Genomic DNA, 19,497 nt, shown 5'->3' with positions numbered 1-19,497 from the left:
CCTGACCAACATGGAGAAACCCCGTCTCTACTAAAAAAAAAAAGAAAGAAAAAAAATTAGCCAGGCGTGGTGGTGCATGCCTGTAATCCCAGCTACTCGGGAGGCTGAGGCAGAAGAATGGCTTGAACCCAGGGGCAGAGGTTGCGGTGAGCCAAGATCACTCCAGCCTGGGCAACAAGAGCGAGACTCTGTCTCCAAAAAAAAAAAGAGAGAGAGAGATAGATAGTCTCCCTCTATTGCCCAAGCTGGAGTGCAATGGCATGATCATAGCTCACTGTAACCTCGGATTCCTAGGCTCAAGCAATCCTCCTGCCTCAGTCTCTTGAGTAGTTAGGACTACAGGCATGAACCACTACACCTGCCTGCCTGCCTGCCTATCTGTCTATCTATCCATCCACCCACCCACCCACCCATCCATCCTCTCTCTTATCTATCTATTTATTAGAGACAGGGTCCTGCTACATTGCCTGGGCTGGTCTCAAACTCCTGTCCTCCCAAAGTGCTGGGATTACAAGTGTGAGCCACTGCCCTTGGCCCCAATTTACTCTTTAACACAATTCTCACAGGATTTGTTTTTTGGTGTTTTTTGTTTTGTTTTTTTTTGAGATACAGTCTCACCCTGTCGCCCAGGCTGGAGTGCAGTGGTGAGATCTTCGCTCATGGCAACCTCTGCCTCCTGGGTTCAAGCAATTCTCCTACCTCAGCCTCCAGAGTAGCTGGGACTACAGGTGCGTGACACCATGGCTGGCTACTTTTTTTTGTATTTTTAGTAGAGATGGGGTTTCACCATGCTGGCCAGGCTGGTCTCGAACTCCTGACCTCGTGATCCACCCGCCTCAGCCTCTCAAAGTGCTGGGATTACAGGCGTGAGCCACCCTGCCTGGCTTGTTTCTTGGTTTCTAAACCTACAGCAAACCTGAGGGCAGCAAATGAGAAAGGGCAAAAAGCTCTTTTGAGAGGGTTCTCAGCAGTGACGAGAGAACCACTGGGCTAAGTGTACTCATGTATCAAGGTACTCCCTCCCCCAAATACAAAATCTTTTGAGTCAGTCTTCACTTAGGACCCTAAATCTGAATTGTTTAGCTGCTCCCACTAGTTATTGCTATGTATATATCTGTACCACAGGGAAATACTCACAGCACTTGAGGTTTACAGAATCAGGTCTTAGAAATAACACTTCCCTTTAGGAAAGAGCTTCTTAATCTTTTTTGAGATCACAGATCACTTTGAGAATCTGATTTTAAAATATATTTATTTACTCAACATTTTCATATAATCTCAAGGAGTTTGACTTTTTGAAGCCAATCCATAGGCCTCTAGGTGACCATGGACCTCAAATTAAGAACTTCTTTATTAGGTGCTAACAGTGGGTATATTTAAGTTCATAAAGTTTAGTAGTTTACTCAGAATGATTCCTAATAATTTTTTTAATGATGATAAGCTGTGCAGCACTATAAATGCTAAATAAACATGACCTCTAAAGTAATACTAATAAATACAGTTTAGAAGAAGTGAATATTATAGCAAGTCTCTTTAAAGAAAAAAGAAGTTGCTGGGCACGGTAGCGCACTCCTGCAATCCCAGCACTTTGGGAGGCCAAGGCAGGAGGATCACCTGAGCCTGGGAGTATGAGATCAGCCTGGGCAACAAAGTGAGATGCTGTCTCTACAAAAAAAAAAAAAAAAAAAAGAGAGAGAGCGAATTGCTTGAACCCAGTGGTGGGGGTGGGGGGTGGGGTGGGGGGCCGGGGTGGGGGGTGCCAGAGGTTGCAGTGAGCCGAGATCATGCCACTTCACTCCAGCCTGGGTGAAAGAGTGAGACTCGGTCTCAAAAAAAAAAAAAAATTAGCCAGGTGTGGTGGCATGTGCCTGTGGTCTCAGCTACACAGGAAGTTGAAGCAAGAGGGCTGCTTGAGCCCAGGAGATCGAGACTGCAAGTGAGACGTCTTCAAGCCACTTCACTCCAGCCTGAGTGACAGAGCAAGGACCTGTCTCAAAACAAAACAAGAAACAAAGAAAAAAGAAGTGGGAAAATAGAGACAAAAATAAAAGACAAATAATCCAAAAATTCTTTAAAAGTTTGTCTTAGTAGCAAAACTCAGTATAGCAAATATATTTTTCAGGAAGTTGAAGATTTCAGCAGTCAAAGATAATTCCTCAGACTGCCAAGTCTCAAAAGTGACCTTGCAACTACTAAGGCAAAATATCATTTTTATAGCGGTTAAGGGCAGTGGCCTAGGAAATAGATCTGGATTCTAAGGACAGTTTTGTCACTTACTACCCATGCGGCCTTGAGCAACTACTTACCTTCTCTAAGCCTCAGTTTCATTATCTGTAAACAGAAAAATTAGTTCATAAGGTTGCTATGATTAAATGAGATAGATGTACATTAAACTCAGCACTGTGAAAATTGTCAATAAACAGCAGCTATTAGTTATTAATTTCAATTAACTTTTTGTGCAGAGATTTACAGTTCACAAAGTGTTATCAAATATATGATTTCTTAGGATCTTATGGGGTAAAAACCACTGTATCCTCATTTGACAGTGGAAGAAACTGATGTCAAATTATTTACCCAAAGACATTAATTAGTAGGAAAAAAAATTTGGACTTGATTGACCAGAAAACATGATTTACAACTCCTTTCCCCCCAAAAAGCTTATAATCCCTGTCTTTTAAAAAATTATTTTATTATTATTATTTAAAGAGGCAGGGTCTTGCTCTGCCACCCAGGCTGGCATGCAATGGCACACTCATGGCTCACTGCAGCCTTGAACTCCTGGGCTAAAATAATCCTCCTACCTCAGCCTCCTGAGTAGCTGGGACTACAGGTGTGTAACACCACACTCTGCTAATTTTAAAAATTTTTCATAGAGACAGAGTCTCGGTATGTTACCCAGGATGGTCTTGAACTCCTGGCCTCAAGTGATCCTCCTGTCTCCCAAAGTGCTGGGATTACAGGTATAAGCCACTGTGCCTGGCCTTTTTAATTCTTTTTTATTTTTTTGAGACAGGGTCTTGCTCTGTCACCCAGGCTGGAGTGTGGTGGCATGATCACAGCTTACTGTAGCCTCAACCTCCAAGCTCAAGCTATCTTTCCACCTCAGCCTCCTTAGTAGCTGAGACTATAGGCATGCGCCACCACACCTGGCTAATTTTTTCTATTTTTCTTAAGATGGAGTCTCACTATGTTGCCCAGGTTGGTCTCCAATTCCTGGGCTCAAGCAATCCTCCCACCTCAGCCTCCCAAAGTGCTGGGACTATAGGTGTGAGCAACCACACCAGGCCCTTTTAAATTCTTTTTATTGTGCTTATTAGGTTGGTGTAAAAGTAACTGCAGTTTTTGCTATTACTTTTACTGGCCATGAATATACATAGCATAAAATTTACCATTTTAACCATTTTAAGTGTACAGTTCTAGGGTATTAAATACTTTCACACTGTTGTGCAACTACCACCATCCATCCCCAGAATTTTTTCATCTTCCTCAAATGAAACTTTGTACTCTTCAAATACAAATTTCCCACCCCTTCTCCTTCAACCCCTAGCAACTACCATTCTACTTTACTTCTCTCTGAATTTGACTTCTATAGCTAGGTACCTCATATAAATGAAATCATATAGTATTTATACTTTTGTGACTGGCTTATTTCACTTAGAATAGTATCTTCAAAGTCATTCATACTGTAGCATTATGTCAGACTCCTTCCTTAAGGCTAAATAATATTCTACTATATGTACATACCACATTTTGTTAATCCATTCATCCATCCATGGACACTTGGGTTGCTTCCACTGCCATTTTTAAAGTACTGTTAACACTATTATTTTCATACTGGTTATCAGTGTCAGATTATTTTCCCATTAACTTCTTCACTCCATGACCGTTCCCGTTTTTAGACGGAAAATGCAAGTCAGTTTATTTAATTGTGGAGCTTTTACAGTACAGGGCAGTAAAACAACTTTTGTGACTTTTTTTCTATTTTTTTAGAAGCTCCACCATGAATCAACACACAGGGGAGAAAAAAAGAAACTCAAACGAGTTTAATTCGATTTGGTAGGATAGGAGGGCAAACCATCTATGAAAATAATAAATTAGTTGTGAGATTATCTAGAAATCACCTTACATGCTATTCTCTAGACCTTTAATAAGAGATAATGTAAAGTTTCTGTTGTTGGACATTAAAAGGTTGACCTGGGAGGGAGACAGTAGCTTTGCTTAAGTGCAAAGAGCCTAGGAAAATCCCAGCAGGTGACTCCTCTGAAGCCACTTGGAATGAGTGTCAACACACTAACACAGACCCAACTGCTGCTATCTAAGTAACCTTAAACCACTGCATTGATTTAAGGATGGAACCTGAATAGGAAAAGTTCCTCTACTTGATAACTGTGAAGTGAGATTAACCACAAGCTTCAGCACACACACTTCTCAGAAACAGCTAAACCACAGTGGAATGACAACTCTCTAGAGACTTCAAAAACAGCGGCGATTTAAAGATGCATTTGCGCTTTGGTGAATGAAGGTGTGCGTGCAGGCTTGGGCTGTGAGCACGTACCAGTAGTACAGGAGGAGATAAAATAGAAACTACCGAAATCTAGCCTTCTGGAATCACTCCAGACTACAACCAGCAGGAGCGAAGAATGGTCTTTCTTTTTGTAAATGGTTAGCAACAGAAACTTTAAAAAAACAACAACAACAAAACCCATAATCACGGAAAGCTGCTCACCAGCAGGACCCACAGGGACTCCCGCTTCCGATTCTGTCGACTACCCTTCACCCAAGTCTTCCAAGTGCCAAACAGCTCAGCTGTCACTCGGTCACCACAACTTCTGAGGGACAACCCGCACTTTCAAAGTCCCTCAAAGTTAAACGGAAATTCTCCCAAAGGATTCTTCCGTCCACCCCCACCCCGGGACACTTTCCGCCTCCATGAATCCCCCCACCGTTCTACCCCAGCATCCTTCCCTCCAGACACACGGAGACCTCCAGGCACACAGGATGCGCGCTCGCCCTCGCTTGATTGTTTGCTCCCCAGGATGCTGGGGAAAGCGGCTGCTGAAAGAGCAAACTTTCTGAGCGTTCGCGGACGCGGAGGGCGCGCGGCGGACTCACAGCTGGTTGATGGCGTTCTGCGAGATGACCGCGTTGGCGGAGAAGTAAGGAATCATGTCGGGGCCACCGAGGCTGCAGGTGCAAGCGAGGGGCGCCTTCCTCTTGCGGGCCAACGTGCTCAGGGTCATGGGGCCGGCTCAAAGTGCACAACTCCGCATCCCGGCCTCTGCTCTGCTCCGGCACTAGGCGCAGGCTGTGCGTGCACCCGGCGGCGGAGGCGGGCCCGCCGGGTCGCGCGGAGGCAGCCGCCGAAGCCCCGGGGCTCGGCAGTAGAGTCCGGACTGACGGGCGCCGCCAGCAGTTCGCCCCCACCCGCGTCCGGGGCGGGACGGGCGGGTCCTGAGAGCGCAGAGGGTAGGCCCGGCCGGCGCCCCGCCCCAGATCTCGGGACGCCCGCGCGGATCCCGCAGCGCGCGTCACAGCCTTTAGGGCATCCGGCGGCCCCAAGACACTGCTGCCTCGGTAAGGGAGTGAAGCTAGTCAAGGGTGGACGAGAAAGGCTTGCATTTCTCTAAAGGAGGATGTTTCAACAGAAAAGTCCTGCCTCTTAAAGATTGGCTCTATACATTGTACCTCAAACCCGTTTTTGAAAGATCTTAAAAAATGTAAAGACCATAAATTCACAAGTGCAACAAATATTTATTAAAGACTTCCTATGTGATTTGGAAATTCAGAGATTACACTCACATACGTGTGTGTATATATATATATATTTTTTTTTTTTTGAGATGGAGTTTCTGCTATTGTTGCCCAGGCTGGAATGCAATGGTGCGATCTTGGTTCACTGCAACCTCCGCCTCCCAGGTTCAAGCGATTCTCCAGCCTCAGCCTCCCGAGTAGCTGGCATTACAGGTTTGCGCCACCACGCCTGGCTAATTTTTGTATTTTTTCGTAGAGATGGGGTTTCAATGTGTTGGCCAGGCTGGTCTCAAACTCCTGACCTCCGGTGATCCGCCCGTCTCGGCCTCCCAAAGTGCTGGGATTACAGGCGTGAGCCAGGGCTCCCGGCAAGATTTTTTTTTTTTTAAACAGTTGAAGTTATGGTCAAACAAAAAACAATTTAGATTGTCGATAACATCTACTAATCTTTGTAAGTAAATCTATAGAGGGCTTTCTTAGCCATCCCCCAATTCAAAGATTCACAGCCTTAGCTGCACATAGGAATTACTTGTGGTGGGTTTAAAAATCTCAATGCCCAGGCTGCACCTTAATAAAATTGGAATCTCTTGAAGGTGGGATTTAGACGTATTTTTCAAAGCTCCCCGGGTGATTCCAAAGTGCAGCCATGGTTGAGACGGCAGAGTAGAGATCATATCTTCACTTTACAGATACAGTAACATTTAAGGTCTAAGCAGATGACCTCGTTTATAAATAATGTCATTCAGGAACCCAGGTTTTATGACATTTGATCTAGGGCTTTTACCTTCAAACTGTATTCCCTGACGCCTTTACAGTTTTAAGCCCTTACCATGTTCCTTCCAATTCACTGAGCAGTGCCTTTCACCTGACCAGGGACCAGCTCTTTGTAAAATATGACTGTGCTCTCTCTCTCTCCTGCATGCTGTGCTCACAAATGGGGCTGGCATGGTGCAGGCATTCAATAGAAGTTAGCTTCCTTTTATTTTACCTTTCCAGTCTCATTATGCTACAGCAAATATTTTCAGGTATCAGCATTTTCAGCATTTTTGAATACTAGACTAAAATATATATCACTGAAGCTGCCTTAGAATTCTGGAGTCAGAAATTAATAATAATTTCTAAAAACTTCACTAACCAATTAGATTAAAATTAGGAAGAAGTGACTTTAAGACTCAACATGCTATAATCAAGAAAAGAATAAGCCTTTGTTTTATATAAATATTTATGCTCTTTTCCCATTGGAAAGTTTGGCAATTTTCAAGATACTAGTAATGAAATAATCAATCCAAATTATAAGGTCTATGCCTAAAACCAGAATTACTCGTTAGTTGATTCTTCTATACAACTTAAACCTGTTGCCAAAGTACCTTGAGGGACTTGAAATACTGAAAACTCATGCTGTAAAGAGTTATCTAAGTTTCTGAGATATCTGGTAATAGGAAAGCACCAGGTGGCAAGTGAAGAGTTAACGGAAGGTCTGGATCTTGGAGTTCATCATCTTCATCCATCTCTAGGAAGGAAAATGTTTGAAAGATTTATTCAGGCTGTGTCAGCAGGCACCCAAATGGTAGTGTAAAAAAAAATCTGCTGATACACCCCAAAATAAATTGCTTAAAATATCTGGCAAACTTGCCAGTTTGAAACTTCTTCCAGACTGTAATTTATTACAGCCTCCTGCTGTGATAAAAAAAAAAAAAAAAAAAAGCAGCAGGCGCGTTAGAACAGCACTGTTAAGGTGAGTCCAGTTCCTTTCATGACACAGCAGAGAGAGGATTTTATTGAAGTCAACACTAAATGATGCCATTTAGGACAGATGATGGCATGGTAATCATCTGTATCTGTCTGAAAAAGCAGGAAATGTATATTATTCAATTCATACTTAATATCTCTTGCATTTAAAAATGCCAGAGATAAAGATTTCATAAATATGTATCTTGTCTTTTATAAATAGGTTCCTATAGCGACGCCCCAGAAGTGCATAGTCCTTTCCTTTCTCCTCAGAAGACCTCTGTCAGTGTCTGTTCAGCTAAGGAGGCTATGTTAACATCCCTATCCAGGCTTTTTCAAAAGCTTCTCAAAGTCAAATTCTCACTTTGAACTGTAATATAGGAAATTGAGAAAGTGCTAGAACATGTCTCCTGCTTTTTTTTTTTTTTTTCCTGAGACAGAGTTTCACTCTTGTTGCCCACGCTGGAGTGCAATGGCGCGATCTCAGCTCACTGCAACTCCACCTCGCGGGTTCAAGTGATTCTCGTGCCTCGGCTTCCTGAGTAGCTGGGATTACAGGTGTGCGCCACCATGCCTGGCTAATTTTTTGTATTTTTAGTAGAAACAGGGTTTCACCATGTTGGCCAGGCTGGTCTCGAACTCCTGACCTCAGGCAATCTGCCCGCCTTGGCCTCCCAAAGTGCTGGGATTACAGGCGTGAGCCACTGCACCCGGCCTGTCTCTTGCTTTTTTAAGAAAAAAATTAAATCATCTTTGCAAACTGGGATACCTTTAAGAAAATAGTTCTTTGTGCTACTGTCTGTTTTTAAAAGTTGAGCAAATTCCTTTTCTTTGCACAGTGTGCAGAGTGTCAAAATGCTAATCAATTTAGTTTCAGCTCAATTTAATTCTTTACTCTCCACTGTCGGGAAACAAGGCTCTAGGGAGCAAGCTCTCTGTACCCATGCATCTAGGAATTCAAAAATGATTTCAAATTAGATTGAGCAGCATGAAATAAACTAAGTTAGTTTTCTACTCTACATGAAGTCAGAAGGGGCTTTCTGTAAAAAACAAATTTTGCACAAAGGCCCTGAAGAAAAATTGCTGCCTTTCTTTACATTCTTGCTTGAGTTGGAAGATTTGAAATTAGCTTTATCATGTCATTTGCTGACCATTTCAAGATTCAAAATGTGAATATTCTAAAATGTTGGCTCTTGACAACATTAGCTATGACCAAATTAAGTTTTTGTAGGATGACACATTAATAGTATTAAAAATGCTTAAGTAGAAAATGCTTAAGGTACTTCCATTACTGTGTATCCATGTATCCCTTATGGTATAATCACTGTAAAACAGTGAAAACTGGAGACTTACATGCTGACCTAACTGTATTCCAGGACAGACCTGAAGGTGTGCTGAAATGCGAATGAAGGATGTAGTAAATATGTTTTTGCTGCTGTAACAAAATTTCAACATGAGTAGATCACTTGAACTGATGCCAAAACCAATGTGCTATAAGCCAGGGGACCTAGTCTGTAGTTCTAACATGGTCACTTAATAAACTAAGACTGGCCAAGTCCCTTCATCTATAAAATGGGATAGCAAAACCCTAATGAAATGTCCCTAGATCTGTTCTTATGAGAGTTGGGGAATTTTGAGAAAGGAATCTCATCCTTCTGGAGAATCCTGAGAAAATATATCTAATCCAGTTAAGATAAACAGTCACCTAGTGCAAAGCAGTAGAGCCCAGTAGTTAAACACTCTGGCCTTGGAATTAATAGGCCAGGTTTGGATCGTACTGCAACCATTACCTATGAATTTCAGTTACTTAGTCTTTGGCTCAGTACTTGGCACTTAATTTAGAAAGTTATCGTGAGGATTAATTAATTTACATAAAGTACTTAAAAGAGTACCTGGCACAAAAATTTACTCTTTCACTTTAATGTCTGGCAACTTGAAGGTAAGACTCACCGTGCACCTTAGTTTATTCACTGAGAAAATGAAAATGTTTAGATTAGAGATTATCCTCTATGCTCTTTTCCACAAATCTGAAAAATAGCTTAAGTGGACAACATTAGAAAGTGGCAATGACGCTGATATCAGAAGTTCCAGATTCTAGCTGCTTTGTCTATGGGCAAACCTTAATCTATCCTAGCCCTACTTTCTTTAATCTTAAACTGAGGTAATGTTTACCTCACGGGCTGATTAAGATACAGGGACAAAAGGCTGGGCATGGTGGCTTATGCCTGTAATGTCAGCATTTTGGGAGGCCGAGGCCGGTGGATCACTTGAGGTCAGGAGTTCAAGACCAGCCTGGCCAACATGGTGAAACTCCTTCTCTATTAAAAATACAAAAATTAGCCAGGCGTGCTGGTGGGCGCCTGTAATCTCAGCTACTTGGGAGACTGAGGCAGGAGAATCGCTTGAACCTGGGAGGCGGATGTTGCAGTGAGCCGAGATCGCACTGCTGCACTCCAGCCTGGATGACAGAGTGAGACTCCGTCTCCAAAAAAAAAAAAAGATACAGGGACAAAAGTACTTTGTGAACAACACCAAATTCAAGTTTATTATTATTATTATCATCATCATCCATAAATCGGTCAGTCAGCTTTCAATAATAGAAAGCTAATTGTATTTGTTTTCTTTCATTACCCTGAAGTTGACAAATGAATGAATGAACATTAAAATACCTGTCTGGGCACAGTGGCTCACACCTGTAATCCTAGCACTTTGGGAGGTGGAGGCAGGAGAATTGCTTGAACCCAGGAGTTTGAGACCAGCCTGGGCAAGATAGTGAGACCCCGTCTCTTAAAAAAATAAAAATAATGCAGGAGGCTGAGGCAGGAGAATCGCTTGAACCCGGGAGGTGGAGGTTGCAGTGAGCTGAGATCGCACCACTGCACTCTAGTCGGGGCAACAGAGTGAGACGCTGTCTCAAAAAAAAATAATAATGATAATAAAGAAAAAAATAAAATATATGCAAATTTCCCCTATGTACCACCATTTCATCCAAGAAGTCTTTACTATGATTGTTTGCCAGGTAGTTTTACATTAACTCAGTATTACCGTCTGTAGTAATGTGAGATGTGCAGTGCTCAATTTTTGTATTTTTAAAGCTTTCATGTAATAGCTTTAACTTACATAATTTTAGTTTTAAAATACTTACTCATAAGAAAAAATGATTATACCACAGGACCTATTTGTATTTTTATGTTTTCTCTAAGGGCTCGATGTAGAAAAATAAACAGTAAGTTAATCCGCTGAGTATCAAAAGGAAGAAAACCAACACTTAGAATTACAGAGTAACGCAACATTCTGTCTCCTGTTAATCTGTAAAACACTAGGACAAAACTCTCAAGATAATATCTGAATTTTCACCAAGAGGTATCTTACTATACTTAGTCAATGGCATTCTTTATATAATACAATAAACCAAACTTCGTAAACAAAGGCACTTAAAAGCAATCATGTTTTGCAATCACCATGTGGCTAATTTTTAAAAAAAGAATATCTGACCATAGTTTTAAACACTGGATTAAGCAATGTCACTGAACCTTTATAGTCTTTTCCATGGAACTTTTCCTCCATAAGAGCAATGGAAAACACTGAAAAGATCTGCCTATCAACTCTAGGAGAGGTGATCTCTAAGGCATTCATCCCCCCATGGTCTTAAACACCATATGCTCCTGTAGGAAGAGATGCTGAAATGCTGCTTTCTTCAGGTTACAAAAGCCCCAAACTCTATTGTTTAATAAAAATAATAGGTATTTACAGATCACTTTTCACATCAAACACACTTTACAAAACATTTAACCATTTAGTCCCCACTTTATCTCTTTAAACGTTTTCTTTTTAGACCTCTCAGGGATGAAACATTTTATTTTTTAAACTAGTTTTTTTTTAAATAACATTAACACATGCTGAATGCTTAAATCTTTTTAGAATTCAGAAAGGTAAAATGAAAGTCACCATTCTCATTCTCATCATCTTACTCCCAGAGATGACTGTTATTAATATTTCCAGAAATTTTGCTTGTATATGCAAACAGCAATATATTGTAGCTGCTCTTTAAGAAGCATACATGCACACACACGCACACACACACACACACACACAGAATTATACATATTATTCTGCTTGCATTTCCCCCTACTTATCACTATACCTTAGACATTTTTCCATGTTATTGTAAGTCTCCCTCATTCTTTTAAAGGAGTATAAGGCATTTTATTGTACAATCATATATAATCTATTTAAATAGTCCTTTACTTATGGGCATTTAAGTTGTTTCCAGTCTTTACTATTATATACAATATCACTATGAACATGTGTTTGTATAATTTTTGTTCATGTCATGACAGAGATATTGAAAAAAATATTTGTGCATACATGTGAATATACTTGTTGGATCAACACCTAGAGGTGGAATTGGCAGTTTGAAATATTTTAAACATCTTAGGACCTGGTAGATATTATCAAACTGCCTACCTAAAGAGTTTAGTTTTTTATTTTCCTGTGCATTATTAGTGTCTCCTGCTACTCCATGATCTATTAAATTAACTCAGGGCCCAAGATGCTCTTCTATACCCTGTCTTTTACACATTACATTAAAAGCTAAAAATATATATATTAGAAAAGTAAAATATGCTTATGGGAATAAAGTAGAAAATTTATAAAGAAAAATATTATGAGGAACTATATTATGGATTATTTTTTCCAAAGAACTACTTAGACTATAACAAGATAAATGTAAATTTTTTTTTTTTTTTTTGAGACAGGGTCTCGCTCTGTCATCCAGACTAGAGTGCAGTGGCACAATCACAGCTCACTGCACTCTTAACTGCCTGGGCTCAAGCAGTTCTCCTGGCTCAACTTCCAAGTAGCTGGGACTGCAGGCATGTAACACCACACCTGTCGAGATGAAGTCTTGCCATTTTGCCCAGGCTGGTTTCAAACTTCTGGGCTCAAGCGATCCTCCTGCCTTGGCCTCCCAAAGTGTGGAGACTACAGGTATGAATCATCATGCCTGGCTGGTAAACGTAATTATTAAGCTACTTTGAAGATAATATAATTTTAAATTCAGAAAATTTTAAAATTATTTACTTCTAATTTAGGAATATATTGGAGCTTTTCTATAAATTCAGAAGATATTTTGAGATCTGTTCAATGATAATGCTGTAGAACTTATTAACATTATAGGTGAATGAACCTAATGTGGCCTAATACCATCAGTGTCCTAGAATGTAGTAAGACAGAGATAGAAAAATGGGAAGTGATTTTGGGAGTAACAAAGAATGGAGGCTAAAAGAGCCAAGAAGGTTTTGAAAATAAAATAACTGAAATTTTTGAGCTGACATTCAGTGTGTGTCAGGTGCTCTATTAAGAGTTTACATGGCCAGGTGTGGTGGCTCACACCTGTAATCCTAGCACCTTGGGAGGCAGAGGCAGGAGGATCCCTTGACTCCAGGAATTCGAGACCAGCCTGGGCAACATAGGGAGACCCTATCTCTGTAAAAAATAAAAAATAATAAAAAAATAGAGTTTACATGCACTATCTCAATTCTTATAAACAATCCTATGATTCTATTATTATCTCTATGAGGCTCAGAGAGGTTAAATAATTTGCCTAAGCTTATACAGCAGTATTTCAAATCCAGCCAGTTATTCTGGCTCCAGAACCTTCTTTCTTAAACAGTATTCTATATTGTCTCCATGAAGATGGAGGTTCATTACAGGTTTAAACTGAAAAAGTCTATTGCCAACAGGGAGAAAGAACTCTTGGGGACCTTAAATACCTACCTGACTGCATCTGGTATTTTCTTCTCTACTTGATCCTACTTATGCCTAGCAGGTTCTGACAATAATAGGGACATAACCTGGTACTAAATATAGCAGTAAGATGATCTTTTGGCTGCTGTATACCATCCTCTTGCTACCAGATCCTTTAGAACTCTGTATTTCAAACTTGTATTCATCACATTTTCCAAAGCACTTATATCTAAAGATATTTTTGTGTTTGTAGTTTTTACACAACATCCTACATGAAGGAGGCATTTAATGTATTTGTGAATGATGATGGCATCACCATCATCTTATTTGATGTTTAAAATAAACCTACTAGCTGGGCCGGTATTATCATTCCTTGTTATAGTTAAAGAAAAAGATGAATCAGACTAACATTGAGTTGATAAGAAGCCTAGATTCTAGGCTTATCAAATGTGTCCAATTCATCCTACATATTATTGACAGATTAACTAAATTCAGTTTGACTAATCTTGTATACCTGTATGCCAGGCACTATGTTACATGCTGATTATCAAAATGAATGAGTTAAATAACTTTTACACTAATTCCCTACTCAAACTCCCCAAATACTTCTCTATTCCCTTTCAGATCAAGTCTAAACTCTTCCTTCTAGCCTACAGATCCACCATAATTTAAATCCTACTATAATCCAGTCATTACGGCATATAATCCTCAACTTCATCCTTTCTCTAACACAATCAGTGTATCAGTGTAACTACCTTTCAAAACAAATTTTTGCTATATTTAGTTTTTTGTTTTTGTTTTTTTTTTTAACAGAGTCTCACTCCATTACCCAGGCTGGAGTACAGTGGTGCGATCTCTGCTTACTGCAACCTCTGCCTCCTGGGTTCAAAAGATACTAGTGATTCTCATGCCTCAACCTCCTGAGTAGCTGGAATTACAGGCTCGAGCCACCACCCCCGGCTAATTTTTGTATTTTTGGTAGAGACAAGGTTTTGCCATCTTGGCCAGGCTGGTCTTGAACTCCTGACCTCCATTGATCTGCCTGCCTTGGCCTCCCCAAGTGCTGGGATTACAGGCGTGGGCCACCTTGCCCAGCCTAATTAGATTATTTCTATCCTGTCCTTCTATATTCAAGTCTCATTCTCTTTCTTTATAATTAAGTCACTTTTTTTTTCTTCAAAATGGAGTCTTGCTCTGTCACCCAGGCTGGGGTGCAGTGGCATGATCTTTGCTCACTGCAACCTCTGCCTCCCAGGTTCAAGCGATTCTCATACCTCAGCCTCCTGAGTAGCTGGGACTACAGGTGTGCACCACCACGCCCAGGTAATTTTTGTATTTTTAGTAGAGATGAGGTTTCACCATGTTGGCCTGACTGGTCTCGAACTCCTGACCTCAGATGATCTGCCCACCTCGGCCTCCTAAAGTGCTGGGATGACAGGCGTGAGCCACCGTGCCCGGCCCAAGTCTTATTCTCCTATGTTCAAATTGTTCCCATTCTGAGACCACTTCTATTCAGCCTTTCAGGTTTTCCATGTATAACATATTTTTCAGACCTAGTTTAATTCTCAGCTCTTTCAATAATCAGAAACTCTATAGTGTTTTCATATCCATCTTCACTTAATTCTAATTAAAATCCTGTGTAGGTAAGGAGAGCTAGCTAGGATTATCAGCTTTATTTTACAGATGAGGAAACTAAGGCTCTGAAATTAAGGGACGTGCCCAAACTTACATAGTAAATGTCAGAGCTAGGATTTGAACCTATGTCTTCTGATTAAGTCCAGTGATCAATTCCTGGTTTAGAGTATGCTGTGACACTTTTCTAAGTCCTCTAGAATTTATAATATGTATTACGTTATTCAAAGTCTTATTTTCTATCCTCTATTTTGTGGCACATAATGCATATTTATATAGACAACAATTAGAGCATATTTATTTGTTGTCCTCTAATTGCTGCCTATATAACTTATCTCTCTACTGGAGCAAATCAGACACTAACTCTTTTGTGGACTTTATATAGCCTAGCACAGTGCTATGCAGGTCATAAGCACTAAATACATCCTGGTTAGATGACTGATCCTTTGCACTACATCACTTTATATCTTTCTTAAGATATATCATCTTTATTTCACACACACATTATGCTCTAGTAAATATTTCCTTAAAGAATCAATACATTAATGATGGAAGTTCTTTTTCCCTGGGAGCACTGCCTCACTAAATAAGGAGTAGCCCTTAAGACTCCTTTTCACCGCCTTTCATCTCTCTCTTGCTGCCTCTTGTTCTTTGGATAGATACGTCCTTCACACACAGAATTCAGTAGAGGGCCTGAAACACAACCTAGTAAGTAGGTAAGGGTTTTATTTTTATTTTCAAGCCTGCTCTAGACTTTCAGGAGCCAAAAGTTCAAATCACAGCAGGATTGATTCAGCCCTTTCACAAGCAATTTAGTACTATGCAGTTTGTTTAGGATGGTCAAGTTTCCAGGCCCTGGCAGAGTAGCATCATTATCTCTCTAAGCCTTCGTGTATCAACTTCCCTGGCCATATTTCACTTTCTATGTCTTTCTGCTCTGAAATCAGGTGAACATGCAAAATCAGACACTTACACAATTATACACTTTTCAACAACCATGTCAAATATGTTCAAGAATTTACCACAACATTGGAAGTTGTTTTTTCTCTCTGGATTAGATAAAACCAACAAGTATGCAAAAATTAACTCCTCAGTCCTTAGTAGAAAGGGGGCAGTATTTATCATTCTTCAGCTAGTACATCAACTAACTGAGAAAAGATGTGTTTTTTTTTTTTTTCCAGATTCTATTCAGTCCACCTCACAGCAACCTAAAAGGATAGATGGGCAGATGTTATCCTCATTTTACAAAATGAGGAAATTGAGGGCTACCATAGTGTGAGGTGAGACGGAACTAAAATCAGGTCTTTTTTTTTTTTTTTTTGAGACGGAGTCTCGCTCTGTTGCCCAGGCTGGAGTGCAGTGGCGGGATCTCGGCCCACTGCAAGCTCCACCTCCTGAGTTCACGCCATTCTTCTGCCTCAGCTTCCCAAGTAGCTGGGACTACAGGTGCCCACCACCATGCCCGAATAATTTTTTGTATTTTTAGTAGAGACGGGGTTTCACCGTGTTAGCCAAAAATCAGGTCTTCTTACTCTTACTTAATTGCTTTCTCTCTGTGGTAGTTAATTTTAGGTATCAATGTAACTGTATTACAAAATACCTACAGAACTGGTAAAGTATTACTTCTGGGTATGTCTCTGAGGCTGTTTCCAGAGAAGATTGGCATGTGAGTTGGTGGACTGAGTGGGGAAGATCCAGTCTCAATGTAAGCAGGTGCCAACCAATCTACCTGGGCTACAGGCCGAGATAGAACATAAAAGGAGAAAAAAGCTTTCCTCTCTCCTCCTGGAGCTAGGATACTCTTCTCCTCCCGCCTTTGGACATCAGAACTCCAGGCTCTCTGGACTTGGGACTCCAGGCTCTCTGGACTTGGGACTCCAGGATTTACTCCAGTGAACCCCTCCAGGTCCTTAGGTCTTTGGCATTTGACTGAGAATTACTCTAAAGGCTTCCCTGGCTCTGAGGCTTTTGGACTTGGACTGAGCCACACTACCAGTATCCTGGTGTCTCCAGCTTGCAGATGGCCAGTCATGGGACTTCTCGGCTTCCATAATTGCATGAGCCAATTCCCCATCTGTCCATCCATCCATCCATCCATCCATCATCCACCCATCCATCCATCATCCACCCATCCATCCTATTAGTTCTGTCTCTCTGGAAAACTCTGACTAATACATCCTCTACTACTCTGCTGGACATCCAGACTTCCCTTGATGACCCCTTTGTATATAAAAAGAAAATCAACACTGCACACTTGGAATCCTACCTAACTAAACAGGAAGATTAAATCAGAACTGAGTTTCTATCCACAGAAATAATATTACAATGTAGAAAAGAAAAGACAAGGGGTCCTATTCCTTGTCATTACACAGTAGAATAGAAAATATATATTTAAAACTCATATACATTTTTTGTTTAATTACATTTTTAAAAACATTTTAATTTTACCTGGGAAATCTTTTGTTTTTCAGAAATCTTGTTTTCTAAGCACCTCATGAATAGTTGGCAAACATTTTGACTCTCTTTTCTGAAGACCAATATTCTACAAATAATACTAATCTTCAACATCTTAGTTTTATTAAATGCTCTTTAATTTCACTTTGTAAGATTTCTCCATCAGATGGTTTACACATCGCCTTTTGAGATTATTAAATATGAATTTTGTTAAAGTGATATGAAGATATTGGCAGTTTGAGAGATCATTTGGGTTATTTTTTTTTATTTATTTATTTTTGGATGGAGTTTTGCTCTTGTTGCTCAGGCTGGAGTGCAATGGCTCACCACAACCTCCACCTTCTCGGTTCAAGCAATTCTCCTGTCTCAGCCTCCCGAGTAGCTGTGATTACAGGCATGTGCCACCACACTTGGCTAATTTTTAGTAGGCATGGGGTTTCTCCATATTGGTCAGGCTGGTCTTGAACTCCTGACCTCAGGTGATCCACCTGCCTTGGCCTCCCAAAGTGTTGGGATTACAGGCGTGAGCCACCACGCCCAGCCATTTGGGTTATAATAGGAATCTTTCCATAGTGTCTGTTTTCCTTTAAAATATATTTAAGACATAAACATATGCATAAGGAGCATATACCTACAGGTTTCAAGGTAAGAAAAACCATGTATATAAGGAGTTCCTAAAGTTTATACTGTTTAAACTCATAAACATAAGATCAGAAGAGACAAAAAACAAAAACTTGACCTTATACTAAACTCAGCAGTTCTGAATTGTGTTCATAATAAACCTTTCCTAATAGCCTTTTACTTTTTCATCCAAAACAAATAACTTGTAGTGAACAAGAAGGAAATTTTTTTTTTTTTGAGATGGAGTTTTGCTCTTATTGCCCAGGCTGGAGTGCAATGGCGGGATCTTGGCTCACTGCAACCTCCTCCTCCTGGGTTCAAGCAATTCTCCTGCCTCAGCCTCCCAAGTAGCTGGGATTACAGGTATACACCACCATGCCTGGCTAATTTTGTATTTTTTAGTAGAGATGGGGTTTCACCATGCTGGTCAGGCTGGTCTTGAACTCTTGACCTCAGGTGATCCACCCGCCTTGGCCTCCCAAAGTGTTGGGATTACAGGCATAAGCCACTGCACCCAGCTTATTAATTTTTTAAAGTTTCCTGCATACTTCGTGGAGGAAAGTGAGATTCTAATTTTGGGGGTTGGGATTGGAGAGTAGAGAAGTGGATAAGAATGATGGGAAAAACTTTGGTTCTTATATATATGCTGCTGCTTTTTTAAAAATGAAGTTTTTATTCAATTGGGAAAATCATACTGGGAGAGGGTAATAGTACTATAAAAAGTTAATCATCCGGTCATGAATTACATTTAAAACTGTAAGGTGCAGGATGGCAAGAGCAGCAAGAAGATCAACATTGCCAACTGTGGACAACTCGAATAAGTTTGACTTGTGTTTCACTTTAACCACCAGACCATTCCTTCTGTAGCTCAGGAGAGCACCCCTCCACCCCATTTGCTTGCAGTATCCTATACTCGTGCTCTCACTGCAGTTCCCTTTGAGTTCCGTGTTTTCCTTGTTCCCTTCCATGCCTAGCTGGATTGCAGAGTTAAGTTTATGATTATGAAATAAAAACCAAATAACAAAACAAAACTGTAAGGTGCCTATTGCTATACAAACTTCCCTAGTTTCAATTTATGCATTTATCACTCATTTACTCAGTAATTTAACAATTAGGTAATTCATGCCTATTAATTGCCAGGGCTTGGATTGGACCTTGAGGATAAAAAATGAAGAATGCATGAGATCTGGCAGCCTAGAAGGGAGATAAACTGGAGTGTGAAAAATGAAGTCCTTCTTTCCTTTCCTTTTTTTTTTTTTTTTTTTTGAGACAGGGTCTGGCTCTAGCGCCCATGCTGAAGTGCACTGGCGCAATCTTGGCTCGCCTCAACCTCTGCCTCCCAGGCTCAAGTGATCCTCTTGCCTTAGCCTCCCATATTATGAACTTTTCATTACTAGATTTATTCACCAAATTAATATACAACAGAACTGCAAATAATACAGTTCTAGAACAGAATTAGCATCAAATTCACTAAAACATTTTTCTTTAAATCAGTGAGGAAACCATCCTGTGAATGTCATTTTTTGAGGATATATAGCTGTCTTTTATTTGTAGGTTCTGGTT

General features: G+C 40.4%; 1 protein-coding gene across 7 annotated transcripts in view; it reads right to left on the bottom strand.

Annotated features, from left to right (window-relative positions):
- The window catches only part of SSH2 (slingshot protein phosphatase 2), a 305,334-nt gene that overhangs the window by 130,345 nt on the left and 155,492 nt on the right, over positions 1-19,497 (bottom strand). The window contains exon 1 of one of the 7 annotated variants that reach the window (XM_031010770.3): positions 5,113-5,436. The exons of 5 other annotated variants lie outside the window; for them this stretch is intronic. In XM_031010770.3, the coding sequence (XP_030866630.2) occupies positions 5,113-5,240 (128 nt within the window). In that variant the 5' untranslated portion in view covers positions 5,241-5,436. Of the gene's footprint in view, positions 1-5,112; positions 5,437-19,497 lie in introns of those variants that run through there. One more of the 7 variants, XM_031010773.3, reaches the window with a different exon arrangement.

This window comes from Gorilla gorilla, chromosome 4 (genome assembly GCF_029281585.2).
Source record: "Gorilla gorilla gorilla isolate KB3781 chromosome 4, NHGRI_mGorGor1-v2.1_pri, whole genome shotgun sequence".
Classification (NCBI taxonomy): Eukaryota; Metazoa; Chordata; class Mammalia; order Primates; family Hominidae; genus Gorilla; species Gorilla gorilla.
Note: the sequence above shows the minus strand (reverse complement) of the source record. Positions and strands in the feature narration are given on the sequence as shown.